Here is a 14,929-nt window from a genome sequence, read left to right as displayed (position 1 = left end):
TGGACTGAGCCCGTTCTGCTTCTTCGCCGTAGTCTTTCCAGAAGTCCGGATCGGAAATTTCCCGAACAAACCGTTGTACCATTTTGAGATGCTCTTTGTGTTTTTTTCGTGACGCTCTTCCAAATGTGTGTTAAGATCACCCACATAAGCTTGACCAAAAGCGATGCGAACGTAAAAGGTCTTTATTACTCGTCCTTAAACCATTACTGACTCATAATGGTCATAATGGCAGGTAGAACGGCACTCATTCTACCTACGTACGATGAACTGCCAAGCATAAGCGAGTAAGAAGACATGATAAAACTGTATTGCTTATACACAAAGCTGATAGAGTCATTGTCACATCAAAGCCCATAAGAATTGTCTAAAATTTTATACAGATTCTCGGGAACATTTCGGGATTACGATTAGCGTTTCGCCGTCTTCTCTTTACAGGAAGATCGATGCGTCGAAAGATGCAGACCCTGACATCGACTTTGCTGATGATTCTGGACTCGGACCAAGACCAATGCTGCCTTACTCGTCCATGTTCATCCTCTCACCCACCAATCCGTGAGTATTGATATCGTTCGTCCTATTCGGCTTTCTCCTCTCAGGTGACCATAAATTTCATTAGATTATCCTCCCCGGTCTATCGCAGTGTGATAGAAATAATTCGAGAAAGTTGAAAAAATAAATTCTGGAATTTGGATATTATTATATCTTGTAATCCCTTGAACAGCTACCGTATGATGTGTTATATTCCTGCCTATATGGCTGTGGTATAATATTCTTTGTGTACATAATAATACTGTTTGTCCTGGTTTCGTATCAATACATTTTCGACTGAAGGAAACGCAGTATTAAGCTGCAGAATAACTCATAGGATTTTCATTTTTTTTTGTTTTTTTTTCTTGAAGACCTAATGGCGATACGTCGGATCGTTAACCAATTCCAAAATTCACAATTTCGTCACTAATTTTCTTTTTATGCAAGATCAGCAATTAAATTTTACACTTGAAGTAATATCATAAAAATATAAATTTGAAAATATCCTAAAAATCTAAAATTTAAATTCTCTTCCCGTAAGACTAAGAATAATTTAGGTAGGTTCACTAAGCAAAGTCTTTTCTAGCGCATTTTCTTATTTATGGAAAAAAGCGCTATTGTGCTCGTCATGTCCTTCCGTCTGTCCGTCCGTCTGTCCGCGACTTCACGTTTTCGTCGACGAGAAAATGCGCTCTCTGTCACTCACTGCAGTGAGTACTGAGTTATATTTTTTGTTGATCGTTGCACTAAAAAAGTAACGTGTTTGAAAGGTAAATTATCTGTGCAGCATTCGGCGAGCGGCTCACTGGGTTGTTAACCTGCGCTACTTCGACTTCTTCATTATGGTTGTGATCAGCCTCTCCAGCATGGCCCTGGCCTCTGAGGACCCCGTCGAGGAAGGCTCCAAGTGGAATACGTATCTTACGTACTTCGACTACGCCTTCACTGGAGTATTTGCCGTAGAAATGATACTTAAGGCCAGTGTTATCTTTAACCAAAATATGTTACGCATGCACTGAGTAGTCCATCCTACGCCTTCACTGGAGTGTTTGCCGTAGAAATGATACTTAAGGCCAGTGTTGATCTTTAACCAAAATATGTTACTCACTGAGTAGTACATTCTACGCCTTCACTGGAGTGTTTGCCGTAGAAATGATACTTAAGGCCAGTGTTATCTTTAACCAAAATATGTTACGGAATGAGTAGTTCATTCATTCGTTGAGATTTCATAGTTTTTTATGGACTTATAGTATAGATGAGTGAGAAAATTTAAGGTAAACTTAAATGAAACTATTTAAAGCTCGCGTCTACCCAACAGGAAGTATATCCTAGTATATAGACTGAGAAGTTGAGTATCTCACTTAGAGTATTGTTCTCACTTAGACTGTTTTTAACATTCATACGTACACGTATGGGAAGTTTGAGACGCACTGCCACTGGAATGTCTATTGATTAGCTTCTATCAATTACAGTTTTTCTTGTTTTTACAAAAATAATATATCTTCGTCTCGCAATTCAAAGCAATTTTTTCTTGTTTTTACAAAAATAATGTTTCTTAATCTCGTAATTTTAAGTAACGGTTATTCCTGTTTTTAATTTTTTTGATCGATATTTAAATTCTATTATTTAATGTGCGTATAATGTGCTGGCTAAAAATATTCAACCAATGATCGATGTTGTCTCATATTTTGGATGCTCCAAAAAATCCATTTTATTTTATCTAATTATTTTCGGACAAATTGTAAAAAAAACCAACAGCAGCGAGATCGTGAAAATCTGGGTTATTTGCAATTTTAAGCGAGAAAATATATTGAAATAAAGTTTGCTGTTTATCAAGCATGTTTCGAATTAGTATAACAAACATTTACAAATCTACAATTTGTCGCATACATCTATTGCGTTTTCCCTGATGGTCACGAATAATCAGATTACACACTATTTTCAATTGCTTCAAAAACTACGAAATTTATATAACTATATTTTGATTTTAATTCATTTGCTAAAGGAAGCAAAGAGAAGTCGATGAGTTAAGAAATTTAATTTCGGTTTAATTAACATGCACGTTGATCCTCACTTCTTCACTTAATTATAAAGTTGACGCACTTGTAAGTAGCTGAATGTTTCGATGGCCGTGCAGGTCGTTGATTTAGGTGTCATCTTCCACCCTGGCTCTTACCTGCGCGACTTGTGGAACATCATGGACTCCGTGGTTGTGATATGTGCTGCTGTATCCTTCTGTTTCGACATGATGTAAGTATTGCATGCTTCCTAATGCTGCTGTATCCTTCTGTTTCGACATGATGTAAGTATTGCATGCTTCCTAATGCTGCTGTATCCTTCTGTTTCGACATGATGTAAGTATTGCATGCTTCTTAATCACGCAATTGTGAATAATTTTCTCTCTTTGCTTATCGTCGTCGAGCTGCGGTAAGATCATGTCGTGTTTAAGCCAACTAATTTTATCCTCAAAACAATCAACAGGGAAGAAAATAATAGAAATATTTATATCCAATTCATTACGGTTATATTATAGTTTTAAATTACATCACATTTTCGTCTTATTATTGCCTCCTGCCCATGGTGTTATCATTGACCTCTTAATGTTGTTGCATTTTAAACGATGGATTAACAAGTTATTTACGATATTGCGGTGTAACCTGCACGTTGGATGATACTATTTTAGGTGTCCCCACTATTTACTACTAATTTTACTAATTTCAAATGGAGGATAAAATTCTGCTTTTGATATTGTATTTGTAACTTTGTGTCTAACGCTTCTTCCCAGAACATTCTAAGCATTCTCATACTTCCCTCATTGTTTTTTGGTCAACGTCGTCCCTCACGCTAATACACTTTTATTTGTTGTTTAATTTCCTTATTATATGAATTACAAAACTTAGAACTTTGAAACATTGTGTACGTGCGTGTTTTTCTCGTATGTGTTATCTTCAATAAGCGAACTTTTTCTGAACAAATTGTCTCACGCGACCCATTAAACACCCATTGATCCCAAACCCAATGATCCCAAAACCCATTGATCCCAAAACCCATTGATCCCAAAACCCATTGATCCCAACACCCATTGATCCCAAAACCCATTGATCCCAACACCCATTGATCCCAAAACCCATTGAATCCCAAGACGCATTATTCCTAACACCCATTATCCCAACACCCATTCGCGCGAAGCATTGATCTTTTAAGTCGTGACTAGCGTTCTCCCTCAACTTTCGAACACCATTTGAGAACAGAGACTAAATATAATTAAATTGTTATAGAATCTGTCTTTATTTAGAATAAAGATGAATTTTGATTTTAAAATTTGAAACCGAGCTCTAATTTTATGAAGTATAAGCCGTTTTCTGTACAATTTTTCGTGGTAACAACGGCAACAAAATATCAGCATTACCCGAGTAACAAATTGAAAGTATCGAACCGCTGCCGAGTGCTCACTAGACGACCTAGACTCCAAATTCGTTTCTAATTAATTAAATTTTTATAGTTATTTTATTTGTTCAGCCTTATCGTAATTTCCCAAAACACAGATGGTGGACATTGGAGTGGTCGTACATCCAGAGTCATACTTTAGAGACTTCTGGAACGTGTTAGACTTCACTGTCGTGCTGACAGCCATGATCCCGCTAGGCTATGCTGTCTTGTGAGTCTTGCTTCTGCTCAAAGTAAAATGAGAATTTGACTATTTTCAAGGTAAATTTTCCCTCCAGTTGCACAACAGTAATTTAAATCGATGTTATCAAATCAGAGTAAACAGCAGTCAGAGAAAAATCTCACCATGGTTTACGTGTTCTTAGTCGATGTGTATGAATTGAGATCTCACACGTAGCCCCGACATGTTTGTAAAATCGTAAAAATTTAATGCAAAATGATTTAGTTCATTTTAATGAGTGTTTTTGCAGAGAAACTCAGAGGTTCAAATAATGAATGTTCACACTACCCTGAACTACACCGACCTACATGTTCACACTACCCTGAACTACACCGACCTACATGTTCACACTACCCTGAACTACACCGACCTACATGTTCACACTACCCTGAACTACACCGACCTACACTGAAATCCCACCAGTTCAGTATCGAGCTAATCTTATAATCGATTAATTTTTTTATATCTTGTTGACATTGCGGTTTCCATTGGAGAATATCAAACGCTAATCACTCCGACTCACTAACGTTATTTGAATATTTACCCATAATTCGGTATGAGTGCAATATAAGCCTTCAAGTTAAAAGACCAGCTATATGATATTACTTGATAATTGTCATTTACTATCTAGTGAAAATTACGAACATCACACACGCTGTATTTTATATTTCATTCCGAATTTTGTACCACTACATCTGGAGATCACGGCCTGACTATGGGTGACTTTTCAACTATACATGATAAACTATACTAACTATACAACTATACTATTCAACTATACATGATAAATCTATCAATGTATCGTTTCAAGTTAGAATTTTTAGCAACTTATGCATCTTGTACGAATATTTGGAAGAAAGAATAAGTTAAGTTTCAATAACTATTCGCTGCTATCTTATTTGATGGTGGGAAGGCATTTGCACAATTATACATCGTATTCAATGGCAATTATACATCGTATTCATTGGCAACCGATCGCCCAACGCGAGCCTCGCTGCAGTACGCTCCATAGCGCGGCCGTAGTCAGAGCACCGGACAGACAAGTTTACATTCAAAAGCAACTCGTATTATTTTTTTACACGATTATGATGAGTAATTTAGGCCATAACCTCAGTGCATCGATTCCTTTGATGTGTGATGAAAATTGAAACACAATAGAATTTACAGGACGAATAAATAATTCACGTTCTTATGTGTCTCTTCTTCGAATATTTTTCTAGTGTGTTTAAACGTGTCTGTACTGACTTTGTTCCATGTAAGTGTTATTGTTGTTTGTTGTTATGTCATTGAGCGTGTAACTAGGTTCCTGAGATTATTTTTGTGAATGTTTCTTGCTGATTTCTCATGTCTATAGTTATATCACAACCTCACAACCACTTTATCCTATATTTACATTTACCCTCACAGTCTTGTTTTCACTGTTTTCTCCGTCAGTGTTCACGTCAAAATATCTAAAAATTATTCTGTCTAGAAGCACTGGTCACTTTGCTCGTCTTCTAGGATCTAAAACGTTAGCTATGATGCACATTAATAATTGGCATGCAACATTCTCTGTAAAATTTATCAATTCAGAGTCATTAGGTCCCTTGGCGCTAGAATATTGACGATCCATTTCTAATACATCAGATTATTGACATTTTCTTTGAAACGAAAATACTGAATTAAGTCAATAATTATCAAATAAACAGCATTTAATGGGTAATTATTCTAGTTTGTTTATTATTTAGTTGAGTGATTGGATTAATGCCCATCACTTTTACTGCTGGCATCATAAAAATTCTTACGCTTGACGTTCAATGTCATGACGGACCATATTCTTCCTGTGATCAGTGATGGTCGATTTCATTCCGGGCATCCAAAACAAAATGTGGAAACATGCGTTATGCACATTTTTCGTGGAGGATGTTATTACCTTATTTTGCTCTTTAGTTCCAACGACTTATTTAGGTAAAATGTAATAGAATTCTTGTATCTTATTTTGCTCTTTAGTTCCAACGACTTATTTAGATAACATGTAATCGAATTCTTGTCTCGCAATTTTTATCGCTCCTCTACAAATCGCGCTGTTGAGAAGGGGGAAATGTGCCAACTCATTCTAACTTTGCGAACGAGTGAATTCAAATGAGCTAGAACTGAATGGGGTAAAGTTAAATATGATTAATTGCTGGTTCCTTTTGTCTTGCGTTCGAAACCTCGAGTTATGTCCTCGTATAGTAATATAAAATGAATCGATGTTGGAAAATCAATTTGAGATGTTCTATCAAACCATTATATGAGATCTAATTACATTAAAGATATTACTTCGTACTTCGATCTATAGGCAGAAAAATACTTTCCTCTCCCGGACATATATTCTAGTTATTATAACGGTATATTGTATATATTATAAAAGAGTTCCATAGGAGTGAGGTAGTAACTTCATTTGAGTGCTGTGTTGTGGTCTGTAACTTCGATCCCTTTTCTACAGCCCTTCCCTTCAACTGAAGTAAGTCCTTCTTCCACTATCTCTCATCTCTAAACAATTAAGAACCATCCATTGTTACTCGAGGTTTTCATCCTCTAAGAATTGACCATGCCAAAATTTTTAAATAATAATAAATAATTACGTATGTGTGACCACGCCAAATTTTATATCACACATATCACACATGAAATTATTTAAAACTTCAATATAATTTTTCAAAATTCCTCAGTTAATTATACAGATTGTGTAAAAATTCAGTTTTGTTTCCAGTTCAAAGTTACTCGAACCATCAAATTTTACCTTCTTCAGAGAACTCTTGAGTTTAGTGGATGGTTCACATGAGCAATTGAGCATGGCTGCGTCTTGACTTCTTTGCTTGTAGCTTCATGAAGCCTGATCTATTTCCCTCTTCATAAAGACTGATCTATTTCCCTCTTAATGAAGCTTGATCTATTTCCTCTTCATGAAGCCTGATCTATTTCCCTCTTCATGAAGCCTGATCTATTTCCCTCTTCATGAAGCCTGATCTATTTTCATTGCTCCGCTATTGCGTTTTCTCATCAATACGACTGAACATTTTCTGCTTGTCTCATACTAATCTTCCATTTATCTTTCATGAGATTTAAATCTTATTTGTATTTTAGAAGAACTTCTCGTCTCGATGCTTTAATCATTTAAATATGTTACAAATAATGAATGACAGTAGTTCGGCCGGTGACTATACCAACTACTTCTTCATTTGGACGTTTCATGTCCATTGGGTTTTTTTGGGTTTTGACTGTGCCGCCTATTTATTCCTGGCTTTTATTTCCTGGCATATTTTGAAATGCTCAAGCAAGATGAGTATTCCTATGTTCTTTATGTATATGTTTAAGTGATGTTTGTCTAAGATGCGTATTTATTACTCAAGATACTAAAAAAATTCGTCATAAAATATTTATCATAAATATGTATGGAGATTGATTGAACATTCGAATGTTTCTACCGAAGAATCAAATGAGGAACGATAAAAAGCACCATGCGAATTTTGTTTGTTGAAGACTTAGTCTTTGATTCGCTAAAAATTGGTTACTCGTCAAAGGAATTTCATATAACTAATGTATCCCCATAATGTGATTCATAATTTTGTACCCAAAATTTAAAAGCAAAAAAAAAAAGTCACAGAAGTTCATCATATCTTTATAGAAAATGTTTGGGAGTGCAGCTCCATCGTCCGTTTTAAGATTATAGAATGCAGATAAAATCAGAAATTAGTATAATTGAAATTAAATGAACAAAAATTAAAACCTAAATTTGCAAAAAAAAGACAAGGCACAAGAAAAAACGCAAAACCTCTCTATTCAAAATCTTAAATTGAAAGGCGCTAAGTGCTGAATTCAAACTGGCTTCTGTTTAAAAATGTACGGGGATTCAAAATCGATAGTAACTGCCCAGTCCTACAACTCCTACCCTTATGCTCTGTGACTCTAGAATAAAGATTGCGTGACGTGACCCTACATACAGAGAAGCATACGAGCAACAGCCAATCAGTTTGACAGAGTCGAACTAGTCCATAAATCAGGGCTGACGTTCGCTTATATAAGCATCGGCAGTAATTGTCTATCGTCTACTGTAATGCGCTATTCAAACCTTGGCTCTGGCCAGGCATTCGACCTCCTCTGATGGAGTTGGTCTCGGAGCTGATCTGTGAGAGAACGTAGACTTTCGTCAGAAAGTCTACGGATATGATCTGTGAACGTAGATTTTGGCACAGAAAGTCGAGTTCACATTCTGACGCACACTGCCAGCCATGTTAACTTAGCACGGCGAATGTTAGCCCGGCGTTTCGCGGGATATATTATTCCTGTAATTAAGAATCCATTTATCGAAAAAAACATTAATAATGCAGCTAATGTATGCTGATGGAAGCTAAACCCGTCTAAACCATATAGTTAAGCAAGAGCTGCCATTTGAATTTCGTTTAAAAATTCAAATGTACTATCTTTGCGCCTTTAAATTTATGTGAACTAATTTAAAACTCTAAAATTTTTTACTTTTGTTTCAATGCGCTGGCATGCCTCACTATATATGCTCGCATCAGGAATAAGTTTGCAGGTCCACGTAATAATATCCTAACACGATAAGTATCATCGATATTGATTGAGATATTGATTCATAAGTCAACTCGGTAAGAAATATCCATAGATTCCCACGTAATGTGCACTGTTGCCGCCCTTGGAAGTCATGTACGAAGAAACGTGAATGCTGAACCGAGCTCTGCTGCTCACTTAATTACTTTCTTTGAATTTTCAATTACAATTACATTTACATTACATAAAGAATTTATTTTTTATTTTCTGCAGGAGACAGAACATATTTTAAATTCAATGATGGTGCTCACTCAATTACATTCTTTGACATGGCCCTTAAGATCGAGTAATTTTCTGCTGAAGAGAAAACAAATTTTAATTCAACGATGGTAACTAAAGAGTCTACCGATATTATTCTATTTGTGCTGCTGTATGAATGAAGTTATTTGAACATAGCTTTTAATTTTCTCTGCATCTTGCTTATGTAGAACTTGGCTGCTGGTCTCATTTTCCATATTTTGTTCACGGAATACGGTATTATGCTTAAATAAATACAGAATTATGCTTCGATGCATACAGAATTATGCTTCAATGAATACGGAATTATGCTATATTAATTTTACTAAGCGTTTAATTTTTCTCTAATAAAGAGACTTCTTAATATTTACAGACCGCGCATTTATTCTTTCAGTGACGACCTAACTTATGGACATCATAATTGGAGGCTCTAGTATTGAGCAGGGATCAGTAATAATCATAATAATGAACATCATTAGTTATAATAATAAATAATTGTTATTCTGAAGTTTAAAGTTCGACGATTTTGGTCTCATATATCTCTTGTTTACCGAAATTCGCTGGATCGAAGTTCTGTGTTTAACGAGTATATCAATAACGGATGTATTAAATTGTACACTGTACGTCTTGAACGCTCGTTGTACGATAGCGCGTTTCTTGTTTAACGCTGTGTACATTTACTAACATAATAAATTAGAAACCTACATATGTCGGTTACTGGTGAACTTCATTGACAAACGAATTGCATCTTTATATCAAGTATCAACTTGCATCATTATATCAAGTAGAGGCAACATATGCGGTTTCATCTGTTCATCATTTGTGATCTTCAAGACTGAATCAAGTTCTAGAGAAACAACGATTCGATCTGGTCCCGAACAATGACAAAGCTGTACTGATGGAACTCGCCTGTACTCGCCCGTACTCGACTGTATGCGACTGGACTCGCCTGTACTCGACTGTACTCGACTGTACTCGACTGTACTGACTGTACTCGCCTGTACTCGACTGTACTCGCCTGTACTCGACTGTACTCGCCTTTACTTGCCTTACTCGACTGTACGCGCCTGTACTCGACTGTACTCACCTGTACTCGACTGTGCTTGACTGTACGCGCCTGTACTCGACTGTACTCGCCTTTACTTGCCTTACTCGACTGTACGCGCCTGTACTCGACTGTACGCGCCTGTACTCGACTGTACTCGCTTGTACCCGCCTGTTCTCGACGTGTCTACCTAAAAGCTCAAGCTGGATCTGAGTGTTTGTTTGCAAGTCTTGTTATGATATAAGGTTTTATTAGTGCATCTAATTCTTGGGCTGCCTTGTTGATTTGAGAGGTATCTTGAGCAATTAATAATGGAGATGAGCGCCTGTTTTAATTAAATGATTTGTATTATTTTCGTTGAAATAACCTAAGAGAAAATTTCCCGACAACGGAAAAACTATAAAATTTTACCTTGCACCTAACTCTGTTGTAGGCTTCAAGAAACTGACCTCGACGCCAGAGAAAATACGAGGGTTGTCTATTTATTTTTTCCTATTCTTTTATTTGTCATATTTTGTTCGTTGTCAAGATTCACTGACACGTTATGTTTCCTAATTTTTGAAAACAGGTTTTTTAAACAGTCTGGTTATTTGTCTGGATGATTTTTATTGATTTTTTCCTAATTGCTATTCTAAAGTTTATTTATTGAGCCGACAATGACTAAATAATGCTAAATATCTTATGCCTAATAATGATAATTATTTTTTTAAACTCGTTTAGTTAACTAACCTCATTATTGTGACCTCGTGATTAGCTGGTGAGTTTTTTGATGATTTTGGCTCCAAAAAAGTTCGCTAAACATTTTTTTAAAACAAACAATTACTTATTTTCGAATTATCAACTTATCAACTCAACTCAAACTGAAAGCTTTATCAACCAAGAGTTGAAAAAGCTTTCAATGAACCCAAATAGTTGAGTTAACCTACATGGACTACGATTGAGTACTTGAATTTGTCTCACATCAGCAGGTCAACATAAATAACAATATTAAAAATTTGTTTCATAATAAAAGAAAAAATCAAATTAAAACAAGACCCGTAAAACTTTTTTCCTAATAAAAGCAGAAATAAAAACAAAAACCAGTAAAATTTGTTTCATAATTCATAATAAAAAGAAAAACCCGTAAAATTTGTTTAATATAAAAGTCTGTTTTTAAATATTGTTAATGTTTTCGTAATCTAATAGTTATGAAGTACATTAAAAAATACTTTTGTCAGTAGTTTTCGTTAATTAATTATTTGAGATTCAGATATTCATTAAACTTGCCGTCCTGTTAAACTCAGCGAACTCGAACGATATTTTCTGCTTGACATTCGCGTTTTTTCCATCGCTTGATGCGCTCAATACTACGTATTATCTTAGCTCCTTGCATACGCTGAATACTGACATGTCAGCTATTTATTTGCATAATAAGTGAGACGACCATCATGTGTGGCGACAACTTTCTTACGCACTTTGCTCGTTTTTTTTGCATTTTCCTCGCACTGCATCTTTGCCGCACGTAATTCGCACAAATTAAGTTAGAATTTATCATTAATACGGGTGAGTTTTATGTTAAGTTAGAAGTTATCGCACAAACTAATTTATAGTTTATCATTAATACGTTTGAGTTTCAAGTTAAGCTAGAAGTTATCGCACAATTTAATTTAGAATTTATCATTAATACGTTTGAGTTTTAAGTTAACCATGCCATCAGGGGGAGCACCACGGGACAGAACCTAAGCACCATCAAGTCCTTACGAGTGCTACGGGTACTCAGGCCTCTGAAGACCATAAAGCGAGTACCCAAACTGAAGGCTGTGTTCGACTGTGTCGTCAACTCCCTCAAGAACGTCTTCAACATCCTCATCGTCTACATACTATTTCAGTTCATATTCGCCGTCATCGCAGTGCAGCTTTTTAACGGGAAATTCTTCTACTGCACTGACCTCAGCATCATGACTAAAGCAGAGTGCCAGTGAGTACAATGTTATCATTGTGACTAGTGAGTACAATGCCATTATTGTGACTAGTGAGTACAATGCCATCATTGTGACTAGTGAGTACAATGTTCAATGCCATCATTGTGACTAATGAGTACAATGCCATCATTGTGACTAGTGAGTACAATGCCATCATTGTGACTAATGAGTACAATGCCATCATTGTGACTAGTGAGTACAATGCCATCATTGTGACTAGTGAATACAATATCATCATTGTGACTAGTGAGTACAATGCCATCATCCTGAGTACTATGTTTTTCGTCGTTCATTATCAATACATTGTTTTTTCGTCAAATTATTTGTCTGTCTGCAGATTTGTAGGTATCTTGAAAATTTCTTTAATAAATAGTAAGTATTACTAGAGACAAAATAAAAGTCATGGAAACATCCAAGAAAAAAACAAAGCTTTATTTACAATGACATGCCAGAATTTGAGGAGTAAAGATAGAAGTAAATATTTACTATCCCGGGTCGACTGTATAACTAGACTGTCGTGTCATTTAGTGTAGTATGGCCTTATAGAGTTTAGGGAAACAAGATGTAGCCGAATAAAAATTATATACGCTGATATTATATTTTCGTCGTCTGACTCATCCTATGAACCACTTACTGCCTCGTCAATTCATTCGTGGCATTAATTTTACTTTATTAACATTTGATTCCTGCCGAAGTTTTATTGCCTAGCCCGTGACCAACGTTTTTAATACTTATATGTGCGGTATATGCGGTAACTTATATGTGCGGTAATTTGCAGTAACTTATATTTACGGTAATTCATATGTGCGGTATTTTGCGGTAACTTATATGTGCGGTATTTTGCGGTAACTTATATGTGCGTTATTTTACGGTAACTTATGTATGGTAATTTAACCTACACAGAGGGGAATATTTCTGGTACGACAACTACGACCAGCCGCCAGAGGTACGACCGCGGCAGTGGAAGCAGCAGAGTTTCCACTACGACAACGTCATGTTCGCCATGCTTACCCTTTTCGCCGTGCAGACCGGCGAGGGCTGGCCACAGTAAGACATCGCTGGGTCCTTGCTTGTCGTTAATTTTTAGCCTGTGTCTGCTGAGACTTGATGGCTAATGTACGATGTTGAGGTTTCGTATGTTCGCCATGCTTACCCTTTTCGCCGTGCAGACCGGCGAGGGCTGGCCACAGTAAGAACTCGCCGGGTCCTTGATTGTCGTTAATTTTTAGCTTGTGTTTGCATTTATCGTCGTTAATGCTATTCGTATGAGGAGGAGGCCTAGTAACTAGAGTTATCGAAAAGAGTTTACCTAGAATATTATAGAAGTGGCAAAGAGTTTAATTAGAATATTATAGAGACGCAGATTTACGCGGAGACTCGAAACCGTTTTGAAATTAACACGATTGCAAGCTGAACCTGAGTTACTTAACAACAGTTACAACCACATTATCCACAATAATCTTGAATTTATTCAGCTTTTGATATATTAGTCACCAATTATCACTACCAGGAAAAATATGAAATATGAAGTGCTATTATGAATCCATCATAATAACGCTATTTATCGCGCCTAGGGTTCTTCAAAACTCAATGGCAGCCACGTACCATAATAATAATGCTATTTCTCGCGCCTAGGGTTCTTCAAAACTCAATGGCAGCTACGTACGAGAACCACGGCCCTCAGCCTCACTTCGCTATCGAGATGTCCATCTTCTACATCGTCTACTTCATCGTCTTCCCTTTCTTCTTCGTCAACATCTTCGTGGCTCTCATCATCATCACATTCCAGGAGCAGGGAGAGGCTGAACTCCAAGATGGAGAACTCGACAAAAATCAAGTAATCATGAAATAAATAATTGTTAATATAATGATATAATATAATAATGAAATAAAATAATTGTCACCTAATTACAGGTTTCGAGTTTGTCACCGAAACATTTGCTGGTGCTTTGCTACCAAAAAATGTAAAAGATTTACTTGATAATAATATAATTAAATACTGACACCGACTACTTTTTGGTGTGCTTTCCTTCACGACAGTCAAGAGATTATGTGTTGTTTACATATATACATGTGTTATATATACATACTTATAACGTCTATGTGTTGTTTACAGTAGATTTATATGTTGTTCACAATAGATCTACGTGTTGTTTACAATGGATCTATGTGTTGTTTACAGTAGATTTATGTTTTATTTACAATAGATGTATGTGTTATTTACAATAGATCTGCGTGTTGTTTACAATAGATCTATGTGTTGTTTACGATAGATCTATGTGTTGTTTACGATAGATTTATGTATCATTTACATTAGATCTATATCTTGTTTACAATAGATTTATATGTTGTTCACAATAGATTTATATGTTGTTCGCAATATATTTATATGTTGTTCGCAATAGATCTATGTGTTGTTTGCAATAGATCTATGTGTTGTTTACAATAGATCTACATGTTGTTTACAATATTCACTGTCAGTGTTTATTAAAGCAATGCATTATGAAGCACTTCATTAATTTTCATGTCGTGACTCAGAAATCGTGCATCGACTTCGCGATCCAAGCCAAGCCTCTGGAGCGCTACATGCCCAAGGAGCGCCTGAGTCTCAAGTACAAGACGTGGAAGGTGGTTGTGAGTACTCCGTTCGAGTACCTCATCATGACTCTCATCGTACTCAACACCATACTACTCATGATGAAGGTGGGTTTTATTTACCTGCTACTTATGATGAAGGTTGGTTTACACTATACTATACTACTTAAGACTATACCTACCGGTACTCAACAGTAGTAGTAGTAGTAGTAGTAGTAGTAGTGTAGTATAGTATGTTGAGTAGTATAGTATACTATACTATACTACTCAACACTATACTACTCCTGCTACTCATGATGAAGG

The 14,929-nt window shown here is 36.1% G+C and overlaps 1 protein-coding gene across 1 annotated transcript in view; it reads left to right on the top strand.

Annotated features, from left to right (window-relative positions):
• The window catches only part of LOC108675653 (voltage-dependent calcium channel type A subunit alpha-1), a 141,324-nt gene that overhangs the window by 71,257 nt on the left and 55,138 nt on the right, over positions 1 to 14,929 (top strand). The window contains exons 19-25 of the mRNA XM_047882483.1: positions 436 to 552; positions 1,316 to 1,505; positions 2,666 to 2,778; positions 11,767 to 12,027; positions 12,935 to 13,078; positions 13,667 to 13,868; positions 14,570 to 14,734. Coding sequence (XP_047738439.1) covers positions 436 to 552; positions 1,316 to 1,505; positions 2,666 to 2,778; positions 11,767 to 12,027; positions 12,935 to 13,078; positions 13,667 to 13,868; positions 14,570 to 14,734 — 1,192 coding nt within the window. The remainder of the gene's footprint in view (positions 1 to 435; positions 553 to 1,315; positions 1,506 to 2,665; positions 2,779 to 11,766; positions 12,028 to 12,934; positions 13,079 to 13,666; positions 13,869 to 14,569; positions 14,735 to 14,929) is intronic.

The sequence above is a fragment of the Hyalella azteca genome, unplaced genomic scaffold (assembly GCF_000764305.2).
Source record: "Hyalella azteca isolate HAZT.00-mixed unplaced genomic scaffold, Hazt_2.0.2 contig10556, whole genome shotgun sequence".
NCBI lineage: Eukaryota > Metazoa > Arthropoda > Malacostraca > Amphipoda > Hyalellidae > Hyalella > Hyalella azteca.
Note: the sequence above shows the minus strand (reverse complement) of the source record. Positions and strands in the feature narration are given on the sequence as shown.